The sequence below is a fragment of the Amblyraja radiata genome, chromosome 22 (assembly GCF_010909765.2).
Source record: "Amblyraja radiata isolate CabotCenter1 chromosome 22, sAmbRad1.1.pri, whole genome shotgun sequence".
Lineage (NCBI taxonomy): Eukaryota > Metazoa > Chordata > Chondrichthyes > Rajiformes > Rajidae > Amblyraja > Amblyraja radiata.
This window is the reverse complement of record NC_045977.1, coordinates 24,304,516-24,317,771: the sequence shown is the minus strand read 5'-3', so window position 1 is coordinate 24,317,771 and position 13,256 is coordinate 24,304,516. Positions and strand designations below refer to the sequence as shown.

Sequence of the window (13,256 nt, the reverse complement as noted above, 5' to 3'; positions counted from 1 at the left end):
CAGAGGAGTGACCATGATTATAAGCAGATGTCATCAAACATCAGTCCATCAAGGCTGTGTTTGTCACTACAGAGTAGCCACTACAAGCTGGCTACTTCTGCAAATGTCTTTGCTTCTAGACCATTAACTCAGTCAAGGGCTTGATATGAATCTGCAAAGGAAACTTGCAAAAGGAAGTGTCTTGCGTGTCTAATCGTTTCAGGAGCATTATATTTGGTAAAGGTGACAAGTCATTTTGTAGCACACATGTGGGCCAAGATGCTGGTTATAACTGTGATCTCTGCATTCTGAACAATAGGGGTCATTAAATTTGATTTGTGAGGAAATGAGCTGATCAACTATTTTAAGTGGCACCACAACAAATGAATCTCTACTCGTGGTGCGCGCCACACTCCAAGTGTGAGATTACAGGACTCGTTGCACGGTGAAGTGGTCATCATCCCATATGACCCATTACCAAATCCATGAATATTTCTTTAATCACCAAGAACTTGAAATAGCTGTGACAGCACAATCAGAGTATTCCCACTGAAGAATTTCTGACAATTACCTTGCCAGAAGCAAGAATTAAGGGTTCAAGTGTGTTTGAACAAGAAATAGGGGCAATTTTCTGCCATTTAAATTGTCATTTTTTGCAGATCTCTTGGATTGAGTATTTTCTGAAATGTTGTTGAAGGGCGTTGTGCCAGATGATGCAATTTCTGTGGTACATGCAGCGTTATCTGCTAAAAGATCATATGATGTGTAAAACAGCACATTATTATAATAAGCACAAAGATCAAATGGTGTAAAAATAACATTTCTTTATGGAGTGTGGACCTTTCTTATTCCACAATCTTATTCTTATTAACACAATTGGTACAAATTGGCAACAACATTTCCTCCTCGAGATAACCATCAGCACAGGAACACCTCAAGGCTGTGTGGTCAATCCCCTGTTATATTCATGCTTTATCCGTGACTGTGTAGCCGAACACATTTCTAGCTCCACCTTTAAATTCGCCAACAAAACCACCTTTGTTGGACGAATTACAGGTAATGATGAATCAGTGTATGACGGAGATTGACTGGCTGATTGAATGGTGCCAGGACAACAACCTTGATCTCAAGGTCAGTAATACCATGGAAGTGATTGGTGACTTTAGAAGAGCAAGGCTGAGAATCCACAAGCCTGCCTTTATCGACAGGTCAGTGGTTGAGTGATTTAACATCTTCAAGTTCCTGGGCATGCATATCTTTGAAGATGTCCTAGACCCAGCACATTTATGCAGTCATAAAGAAATCCCACCAACGCATCTACTTCCATGGAAGATTGAGATATATCCTAGGACACTTTGAGAAGCTAGAGAGGAAATTGCAGGTGCCCTGGCTGAGATTTATGTCATCATTAAATGCGGATGAGGTACGGTTAGAGTGGAGGGTGGCAAATGTTGTGCATCTATTTAAGAAGGGCTGCAGGGAAAAGCTTGAGAACTATAGGCCAGTGAGTCTAATATCACTGGTCGGAAAGTTATAAAAGAGTATTCTGAAGGATAATGTATTTAGATGGACAGAGGCTGATTAGGAATAGTCAGCAAGGGTTTGTACGTGGGAGATCGTATCTCACAAATCCGATAAGAGTTTTTGAAGATGTAACCAAAAAGGTTGATGAATCCATAGCATTCATGGATTTCAGCAAGCCATTTGTCAAGGTTATGCATGGTAAGTTGCTCTGGAATGTTAGATACATAGGATCCAAGGAGAGCTAGCCCGCTGGATGGAAAATTGGCTTCATGGAAGGAAGCAGAGGGGGGTGGTGGAAGGTTGTTTTTCCAGACTAGAGGCCTGTGATTATTCATATGCCTCAGGGGTCGGTGCAGGGCCCATTGCTGTTTGTCAGCTATATCAACGATTTGGATGACAATGTAGAATTGAACTGAACTGAATTGAATTGAATACATTTTATTAGACAAGAATACATACAAGGAATTTGCCTTGGTGCTTTGCTCGCAAGGATAACACGATATACAGTAGACAATTAAAAATAAAACATTATAATTTGAACATGTGAAAAATAAAATAAAATACCAGAACAAAAGGAGGCTTCAGACTTTTTCGCTGTTGAATAGAGCTACTGCATGGAAAAAAAAGTTTTTATATCTGGCTGTGGCGGTTTTGACTGTCCGGAGTCGCCTTCCAGAGGGAAGTGCTTCAGTTTTTGTGGCCAGCATGTGAGGGGTCAGAGATGATCTTACCCGCTCACTTCCTGGCCCTTGCAGTGTACAGTTCGTCGATGAGGGGAAGGTTGCAGCCACAACCTTCTCGGCTGATCGAACGATGCGCTGCAGACTCTGGATGTCATGCTTGGTAGCTGAGCCAAACCAGACCATGATGGAGAAGGTGAGGACAGACTCTATGATGGCAGTATAAAACTGGACCATCATTGCCCGTGGCAGATTGTTTTCTCAGGTGCCACAGGAAGTACATCCTCTGTTGGGTCTTTTTGACTGTGGAGTCGATGGTGGCCTCCCATTTAAGATCCCTGGAGATGATGGTTCCAAGGAACTTAAATTACTCCATAGATGTGACTGGGATGTTATTGATGGTGAGTGAGGGGAGGGGAGGGGGAGCTCTCCTAAAGTCTACAGTTAATTCAACTGTCTTAAGAGCATTGAGCTCCAGGTTGTTGCGATGGCATCAGGACGCCAGCTGTATCACTTCCTGTCTGTAGACAGATTCCTCCTCATCCTGGATCAGTCCAATCAGGGTTGTGTCATCCACAAACATGAGATGCTTGACAGAGAAGTCTGTGGAGGTGCAGCCGTTTGGCGTAGAGTTAAGGAGAGGGGAGAGTATGCAGACTTGTGGTGCTCCTATGCTGAGGGTCAGCGGGTCTGAGATGTGCTTTCCCAGCCTGTCTGTCAGGAAGTTGGTGATCCACTGACAGAGGGGTTCAGAGGCACAGTCAACTGTGAGAGTTTGGAGTGTAGTAGCTCTGGCACATGGTGTTGAATGCAGAGTTAAAATCCACAAACAAAATCCTTGCATAGGTCCTCTAGTGGTCTCAGCACCTCATCAGGAGGATGAAGTGCAGGTCTAGCTAGGTTGACTGCGTCAAATATTGGCCCGGTATGCAAACTGCAGGGGGTTTGTGATATTTTTCAGGTGGGCCAGCACAAGTCTTTCAAGGGTCTTCATGATTATAGAGGTCAGTGCGACAGACCTGTAGTTATTAAGACCAGTAATCCTTGGCTTTTTGGGTACAGGAACAATAGTGGAGACTGGCGGGGACAGTGCAGGTTTGCAGGGACTGATTGAAAATGTCTGTGTAGACTGGTGCCAGTTGTTCGGCACAGAGCTTGAGGGTAGCAGGATTGCAGCAGAATCTTGATTGGTTGGGCAAAATTCCCATTTCTTCTATCCTTATCTGACATCTTTTGTCTTTTCATCTCTGGCTGTCCAAACATCTGCCGATCAAAACCTCCTCACACCTGCATCCACCCACAAAAAGCTGGAGTAACTCAGCATGTCTAGCATTATCTCTGGAGAAAAAGAATAGGTGATGTTTCAGGCCGAGAACTTTCTTCAGACTGAATCAGGGAAAGGGAAACAAGAGATATAGAAGATATATAGAACAAATTAATGAATGATATGCAAAAAGCAACAATGACCAAGGAAAGGTGGAGCCCACAATGGTCCATTGTTGACTGTGGGGAAGGTGATAACAAGTTATACAGACAGTGTAACTCAACAGAACGATAATGAAACTAGTACAGCGACAGGGTGGGAGAGGTATGGAAAGAGGGGATGCAAGGGTTACTAGAGAAATCAACATTCATACCGCTAGGTTGTAAGCTGCCCAAGTGAAATATGAGGTGCTGTTCCTCCAATTTGCATTTGGCCTCAATCACAATGGGGTCCCAGGACAGAAAGGTCAGTATGGGAATGGGAATTAAAGTGTAAATTTGTATTGTATTGTATTGTAATTAAAGTGTTTGGCAACCAGGAGATCGCATAGGCCAAGGCGGACTTAGCAAAGGTGTTCAGCGAAACGATCTCACCGATATATAGGGAGTCTATACCTAGAACAGCGGATACAGTAGATGAGGTTGGAGGAGGTGCAAGTGAAACTCTGCCTTATCTGAAAGGACTGCCGGGGTCCCTGGACAGAGTCGAGGGAAGAGGTATAGGTGTTGGAAGGTACCTGCGGAGTGGATAGTTGGGGGGGGGGGGGGGCAATCTAGCAGGTCAGGCAGCATTCCTGAAGAATAGGAATGGTCCATATCACAGATCATAAACATTCTTCAGAAGTGTCCCAACCCGAAACATCACCCATCTTTACCCTCCATGCAGATGCTGCCGAGTCACTCCAGCACTTTGTGTCTTGTTTTCTGATCTTACATCACATCTTCTGAATTTCAAGGTTTAAAACAGTTTCTCATTGATGCAACTCTAAAAAAGACAAACTGCTGGATTGATGACTTTTCGGGATGGGACCCTTTTTTCTCTTTCCCTCCTCCACGAACTATCTTTGATCGGACTTTACTGACTTTATCTTGCACTGAACGTTATTCAACTATCTGTACACTGTGAATGGCTCGATTGTAATCATGTATTGTCCTTCTGAGTGATTAGCACGCAACAAAAAATGTAAACTGTATCTCGGTACACGTGACAATAAACTCAACTCAAACATTAAATAAACCAGGTACATAGATGGGAAAAGCTTAGAAAGATACGGGTCAAACGCAGTTCTGGTAGACGATTTGGTTGGCATAAACGCGTATGGCCCTTCCCGGGCTGTACCACTCACTGACCAAAAACACCTCCCGCGTTTTCCGGTTCACACGTTCACTGCTCGGAGCCGACAGTTCGCCCTGTCATGTGGCATCAACCCGCGCTGGAAGCGTGAGCGCGCCCGCGGCCTTATGCACCTGAAGGAGCGCGCGGCCGCAGTGCGGGAGAGGCCGAGAGGGGAGGGGCGGGGAGAGGCGGGGAGAGGCCGGGAGTGGCGGGAGGATGGGAACCTGGGAGTGGCGAGGGGGAGGAGGGGCGGGGAGGAGGAGGGGCGGGGAGAGGAGGGCCTGGGAGAGGAGGGGCTGGGAGGAGGAGGGGCTGGGAGGAGGAGGGGCGGTGAGGAGGAGGGCCTGGGAGGAGGAGGGGCGGGGAGTGGAGGGGAGAAAGGCTCGCGCAACGTCCGCCGCCTGGCGCCTTTTGGCGGCGATTGTGACGTCACTGCCCCTGCGTTGGGCTGCAGGAGACCCCTGGCGTTATTGCGTTGGAGACGCCATTGTTTTGGAGGTGGTGTCGGTTTGAAGGTGTCGGCTCACCGCCGAGCGGCTACGGAACCTTCACCGCCCCCCACGGCCTTCCGCTGCTTCGTTTCCCCGTTGTTTGAATACGCTTTGCGGGCCGGACTGGGCCAACGTCACGACGATGTATGTGAGGATGCCGGTCTGCACTTCCGCCGGCTGCTGAGCCGGGTGCGGCCCTGGTCTGCCACCCGAGCCGCAGCGTTGTCTCCTGTCCCGGCCCTGCCCCAGCGCCCCTTCCCCCCTCCCTCCACCATCCCTCCCCCTTTAGTTCCCATTCGTGCTCCCACCCCCCATCTACTTCATGGCCTTTGCTTATGCCATGGATCCAACTGACGGCTGAGAAGGGATCGACTGAGGCCTGGCTGACCGTCGCAGGAGCAGAGTCCGCCCGACCTGAGATAGGCGCCTCGACCCCGGCGTGTGCCCGCGGTAAGGAGCGCCCCGGATAGACGCCGTCCGGACTTTCCCACGAGGAGCAGGAGCAGTGGACATTATTGTCTTAGATTTAAAAAAAAGACTGCGCCCAGACTTGCTGCATTGCGGCTTTGCAATAAAAAAGCAGGAGGGACAGCAATCTCAAGACCTGCGAACTATTTCCCTGCGAGTTAAATCCTTTGGACTTCATTCAATTTCATGGACGTTTAAAATATACCATTGACTTTTGAACTACCCGGTTTATTAGTGAGTAAAACAGCCAGTATATGATTTTTTTGTGCATTGTGAAGTTAAAAAGAAGCTAGTTGCTTATTGAGTTACGGTCCAGATTTAGTGCTTTAAAAAAAAATGCTATAATACAACAAAGTCTAAATACTTGAATTTCAGATATGGGAATTAAATTGTGAGAAAAGAGATTTTTTTTGTTTTGTTTTTGCAATTTTAAAAGGATATTTTTTTGTGGGTAAGACTTGTCCCATTAAAAAAAACAGAAATGTCGTGTATACATTACAAATTTTCTTCTAAACTGAACTATGACACGGTCACTTTCGATGGGCTTCATATTTCTTTGAGCGATCTAAAGAAGACTATCATGACCCGGGAGAAGCTGAAGGCAGCAGACTGCGATTTACAAATCACCAATGCACAGACTAAGGAAGGTAAATGAACTGACTTTTTAAACTGTTTTAGGTTGTCCTTTTTTATTTTCTCTAACCATGTTCTGTGGTAGACAAGATGGCGCGGATTGCTGGATTTGTCTGATTTCATTAGGAAATCTTGCTTACAGGTTTGAAGTAGTGCATGTCCGGGACACAGGAAATTGAAAGATGTAAATATATGCTGGGTATTACGTTTGTAATTTTGATTTGATCCGTCGAATTTTCTGCACAGTTTTAAAATGTTCACCTTTGTTCTTTGTCCATTGTTTTTAATATGAAAGCTGTTCTTTGCCTTTCGTCATTCTCAATCTGTTCTTCTGGCCTCGATGGGTTTAATTAGAGAACTGTGGTAAGCTTTTTGGTGACCCGAGGAAGAGCTCGTAACTGGAGGCCACACTGTACCAGCCTATAATCTGTCAGATGATGACAGTCAAAGACAATATACTAAATTAAGAAACAACAAAACGTATGGAAGGCATGTTGTCGAATTTGCTTTAAATCCTCATAAAACAGTTTAAAGACTAAAAGCTAGATAGCACATATTAGATGAAATCATAAATTATATTTAATTGCTGCATAATTTTACACAATTCTGTGTTTTCAAATTCCATGCGGCCTGCTGGTCAGGTTGGTAAAACATTGTATGGAGATTGATCACCTGTAGTTTTAATGACATATTAGTAGGATTGGTTTGTTATTCGACTGACTGGCTAAAATTCCAAATCTAAGTTGAGTTGTGGAAAATCTGAAAGGAAGAAGCCTTCTGACTGTTAATGTGGGAAAAGCGCACCCAAACTAAGTTCACTTTCACTGTATGATCCCTGTCCATTGCACTTGTTAAACTACATATCGAGGCATAGCATGGTCAATGTTTCTTTACCATGCTTTTCCAGTAGTGAAGTACATGGAGATTGGATGGGGGTAACTCGCATTGTTCCTACAACTCTATTTCCAATTGTAGGTGCTTTGACTTTTGTAGAACATAGAACAGAACAACACAAGAATAGGCCCTTTGGCCCACAATGCTTGTGCCGAACATGTTGCGAAGGCCGTCATTTATCTACCTGCACGTAACTCGTATCCCTCTATTCCCAGCATATCCATGTGCCTATACAAAAGTCTTTGAAATGGCACTAACGTATCTGCTACAACCACCATCCGCATCAGTGCGTTACAGGCACCCGTAATCCTCTGTTTTGCCCTGCCTGTCTCTTTAAACTTTGTCCCTCTTACCTTCAAACTATACCCCCTAGTATTTGATTTTTTCATCCAGTGAAAAAGGACTCTCTTGTTCCAGAGAAAACAATATAAGTTTGTTCAATCTCTCCCTGTAGGGTAATATCTACCATTGCAGGAATCATTCTGATAAACCTGTGCACCCTTTCCAAAGCCCTTGCACCTTTCCTGTAATGGGGTAACCAAAACTGCACACAATATTCCAAATGTGGCCTGACCAAGGTCCTTTCAAGTTGCATCATGACTTCCAGACTCTTATATTCAATTCCCTGTCCTATAAAAGCAAGCATATCACATGCCACTTTTACCACTCTATACTTTTGTTGCTTTTATGGAGTTAAGGACTTGGATTCATTGATCTCTCTGTACATCAGTGCTGTTAAGGGTCATGCCATTAATTGTACATTTTCCCCATGCCATTTGACCTCCCAAATGGCAACGCCTCACACTTGCTTGGATTAAACTTGAACGGCCATTTTTCCACCCGTAGATGGAGGTGATCTCTATCCCCTATAGTAGGTGATCTATATCCCCCTGTATTATTGACGTTCTTTGCTTAGTCCGAGACCCCAGCAATCTTGGTGTCATCTGCAAACCTGCTAACCTACCCAACTATGTTTGCAACCAAGTTATCTAAATCCCAAAAAGCAGAAGTCCCAGCCAGGCACGTGCCGTGAGTAATTACTCAGGGTAGGCAGTCAGTCGGTTTTTTAAAAATCTTAAACTGTGCATGCGCAGATTGTTCTCTACGTAAGCTGTCAGTCGACTTTTATAAAGTCTTCAAAAGCCAAATCTCTTAATAAAGTACCGTATTTCCCGGCAATGAAAACGCACCCCCATTTTGAGTTGCTAAATTTTGAAAGAAGGCTGGTGGGACATAGAATTTCTCACGCTCAAAAAAATAAAAAATAAAGAAAGCAATTTGCCCAAGGCTTCCAAATCTCCTTCATTCTGAATTACTGAATGGGTGGGGGGTGGAGGGTGACGACAGGTGGAGAGATGGTGGGAAAAACGGGAGCACACCGGGACAAGTTGAATCAGTTGTGATCTTATTGAATGACAATACTTGTTCAAGGGACCAATTGGGGGGAGAGTTCCTTTCACAGCGTGTGGTGAGTCTGGTCAGGGGTAAAGTTGCTCCCCTCGTTAACTTAACACATTTCTCTTAAGATAAAACACATTAAGGTAAGCTTTGATGACATTCTCACAAATCTCATCGCCATCTAACCACATTGTTCTGTGAACGTAAATGCTTTTTTCGTTCGTGTCAACAATTTATGTATTGTTGCAAATTTCATTATCGCTTCCCTCGCCAATGTTTGGGTCCGAATTGTTGTTGTAAAGAGTGAAGAATAATAAGAATGGGTTCTGAGCCTTGTTGAGTACCACTGCTAGCAATCTCAGCTGTAAAATAAAATGCATTTTTTTTTAATAAGTCTGCTAACCTGATTAAAAAACGTTCATACTCCACTTGAAACCGACTGAATTCATCAATCCTCTTTCCATTAAAAAAAAAATGGTTAATCAAAAAAATCTTTCCTTTCCAGATGATTAATCTGCCTTTGTAATTGAAGACTTTAAGATATTTTTCAACTGATTCCAGCATTTTATTCCAAAACATTTCACATCACATAATTTTTCCCTGCAATTTCCTTAAAACGAGACATCAAAAAGGACGAAGTTCAAGAAAAATGTAAAATAGATCATTGTTAGCTAGGGAAAGGTGACAATGAAGCATACAAAGATAAAATTTAATCAGGAGGACAGTCAGATTGGACGGAGAACTAGGATGGAGGAGGGATGGGGAGAGAGGGAAACCAAGGGTTACTGTAAGTAGAAGTCAATTCATTCTGCCTTTATGTAATCCACATCCCTCCATTTCCAGTACATTTATGTGCCTGTCTAAAGGCCACAAATAATGCCATTGCATGTACTTCCACCACCCCTTACAGCAGGGGTCGGCAACCTGCCGTCCCCGGGCCGAATGCGGCCGTAACCCGAAATCATCCGGTCCGCAGGCGATTTCCCCCCCCCCGTAAGCATCCGGTCTGCCGTGCTCCCCGAGCAGTGGCTGGGCTCACCGAGCACCCCGAGCAGCAGCGGCCGAGCTCTGGCTGTACTGTATCCTGCGCAAAGCCGCCGACACGGCCGCACACCTGTGAACACGTTTAAGAAAGATGCTAGAAAAATCGAAGGTAGACAAGAATGCTGGAGAAACTCAGCGGGTGAGACATGCAAGGATTGCATGAGGCTGCCTCACCCGCTGCGTTTCTTCAGCATTTTTGTCTACCTGTGAACACGTGATTTGATGTTTGCCATCCGGGGCAGGATGGGGGCGGGATCCATGTGTACACGTGATAGATGTGGCCTGCCATCCGATCACAGACATGCGTCCCGGCCCCTATGCAGAACAAGGTTGCCGACCCCTGCCTTACAGAATGTTCCATGCACCTACCACTCTGTAGAATAAAAGCTTGCCCCTCCCATCTCATTTAAACTGCTTCCCTCTCACCTTAGTGTTTGACATTTCCACGTTGGACTCGTGACTTGTCTACCCTATCTTTACCTCCCCTCAGCCTCCTTTCCAGAGAATACCATCCGAGGTTATCCCAACCTTGCAATCTATACCCTCCAGGCAGCATCTTGCATCCACGGTAAAGCCTCCACTTCCTGAAATCGAATGCAATTTGAGAGTTTAAGTATGGGTGTTAGAATGGCGCGGTGATAGAGCTCTACTGCCTCAACACAGGAGACCAGAGTTTGATCTTGACTGAGTGCTGTACATGTGGAGTTTGCATGTTTTCCCTTTGAGTGCATGGGTTTCTTCTGGGTGCTCTCCCACATCCCAAAGATGTGTGGGTTTGTAGGCTAATTACACTCTAAATTGCCCCTAGTATGTAGGGAGTGGTTGAGAAAGCGTGATAACATAGAAGTTGTGTGAATGTTTGATCAATGGTCAGTGAGGACTCTGGGCTGAAGGGTTGTGTCTCAAAAATAAAATATTTTGGGTTGCATTTCTGTGTCAAGTCTAAAGCCACAAAGTATGGTCTATGTAGCTGATTCCTTCTACCTTGTGTATCAGGCTGTTCACAACCTTTATGCCTGTTGACCTTAAAACTGATTGGTTGGCCTCCTTTCCCACTCACCAAACTAGCTTCCATAACCCCCACTAATCGTGTCCCAATTTTCATAAGTTCTATTTTTCCACTTTCTAATTACCTTTTCTTGTCTCATCTCATTTTTAACATTTGGAACCTGTTCTTGGCTCAATTCCTTCAGATGAGCAATCCAATAAGTACTCTGTCGTTTTGTGCTGCATCTGCTTCACTTACCCTTCCTATGCAGGCATCTACACCTAAAGTTAGGATTTCCCTCTGTCCACAAAACTCCCACTTTTGAGACATTTTGTTGAAGCCTGTACCTGATCCATCTTGTCACCCGTACAAATTTATTTTCAAGTTATCAGTTTTGGCTTGATAACTTTCCTGGGAAGCATCTTGGGACTGATATTACATTGATAGAGCTTACATAAATATAAACAAATTAACTTAAAATATATATTTTATTATTTGGGCATTAGCATTGTATGAATCGTGTTTCCTCAAATAAGTTGCAGCTAAGGAATACGTCAAGATCGGCAATTAATTATTTTGCATCATGCCAATCAACGGGTAGACAAATTAGTCTGGTTATTATGATTTGCATATCTCATTTCAAAAGATTGTAGAAACTTTATAATTCATACAAATTTCAACAAGTTTCCCTTTTAAAATTGTGGATTTTGTTTTAAAACAGTCCAATTATAGGATTTTTCCCCATGGATTGTGTCGAAGATAAAAGATTATTTTAACTATTGACTTTACAAATCTGTAGGGAGAAAGGGTATGTGTTTTAAAGCTGCAGTGCTTCTAACACGACAATGCCAAGAGTAGTAAGCTCCCTAAGCACTATATGTGGTGCTGTCCTCAGTATATGAGCAAAGAGGTCCTTCTACAGTTGTACAGGGCCCTAGTGAGACCACACCTGGAGTATTGTGTGCAGTTTTGGTCCCCTAATTTGAGGAAGGACATTCTTGCTATTGAGGGGGTGCAGTGTAGGTTTACAAGGTTAATTCCAGGGATGGCGGGACTGTCATATGCTGAGAGAATGGAGCGGCTGGGCTTGTATACTCTGGAATTTAAAAGGATGAGGGGATTTTCTTGAAACGTATATGATTATTAAGGGATTGGACACGCTAGAGGTAGGAAACATGTTCCCAATGTTGGGGGAGTCCAGAACCAGGGGCCACAGTTTAAGAATAAGGGGTAAGCCATTTAGAACGGAGATGAGGACCCACTTTTTCACGCAGAGTTGTGAGTCTGTGGAATTCTCTGCCTCAGAGGGCGGTGGAGGCCAGTTCTCTGGATACTTTCAAGAGAGAGCTAGATAAGGCTCTTAAAGATAGAGTTGGGGGATATGGGGAGAATGCAGGAACGGGGTACTGATTGGGGATGATCAGCTATGATCACATTGAATGGCCTACTCCTTCACCTATTGTCTATGGTCAGTATGGGAATTCAAATTAAAATGGGTGGCAGCTGGAAAATCCAGCAGACCTTTGCAGATAGAACACAAGTGTGTACAGGAGGCCCCATTGGGAGCACCAAATGCAGTAGGCATTTCGGCCCCTCATTCAAATTATTGATATATATTTTGAACAGTTGGGGCCTGAACACTGAACTCTGGTCCCCCAATAATCACTGTCTGCCACCTGAAGAAAACCTGTTTATTCTGCATTTTCAGTCTATCATCCAACTCTTAATCCATGCCTATATATTTAAAGTTCTAAATTTATTGTCTTCAATTTTGCATTCTTATGTGGGACCTTGTCCAAAGTCTAAATGCACCATCTCTCCTGGTTTTCCATTAACAATTGTATCCATTACTTGATTGTTTGCGGATGTGGACTCAAATTAAAAAAATTCAGAACCCATTCAGGCTTTGTCCAATCCTGCAGTATGTCTTCTGTTACTACATTTAAAGTACTACTTATTTTAGACTTCCCTGACTTTTATTCCCTCTTTTAAATACTGGGTTTATATTTGCCTCTATTCAATCTGGGTTCACAAGCCATTTATAAAATTGAATTTTTAGTTATGTCAAAGTATTTTGCTTGTTTGACATGTCTGCCCTTGTTTTGTCCTTGTCCCTCCTTATCTGATTTGGATGCAGGCCTTTGCTGTTCGATTGAAGCCTTTAGGACTTCAGCAGCATAATCTGCAAACATCTCTGCACATTGTGGAAACAATTGTTTGCTGGCTGTTTAAATTGAATTAAATTCAGAAATATTTTTACATAGTTTCACTTCGAAAACCTTTAACAAAAAACTAATTGGGGATTGAGAAATAACATGGCAAGGAGCTTTGCTTTCTAGTTTGCAACCCTCCAACGTCTTATGAAGTCTTATCCAATGTTTTATGAAGTCTTATCAAATGTTATCCTAGTTGGACATCAAGCAAACTGCCATCCAATGACTTGTGATTAGGAAATCAGTATTTAATTAAGTACAGAAAATATCTATTTCAATTATCATTGCATCTATTCAGAATTTGAAGCCAGTCTGTTAGCCCCAAGGGTTTAAGGATAAAAAACA

The 13,256-nt window shown here is 43.7% G+C and overlaps 1 protein-coding gene across 7 annotated transcripts in view; it reads left to right on the top strand.

The window, feature by feature from the left end:
- The first annotated feature begins 5,222 nt into the window (after positions 1-5,222).
- The window catches only part of rbbp6 (RB binding protein 6, ubiquitin ligase), a 67,588-nt gene continuing 59,554 nt past the window's right edge, over positions 5,223-13,256 (top strand). For 3 of the 7 annotated variants that reach the window (XM_033040733.1, XM_033040736.1, XM_033040734.1), the window contains exon 1: positions 5,227-6,388. In XM_033040733.1, the coding sequence (XP_032896624.1) occupies positions 6,223-6,388 (166 nt within the window). In that variant the 5' untranslated portion in view covers positions 5,227-6,222. Of the gene's footprint in view, positions 6,389-13,256 lie in introns of all 7 variants that reach the window. The other 4 variants (XM_033040730.1, XM_033040729.1, XM_033040731.1 and 1 more) reach the window with 2 other exon arrangements.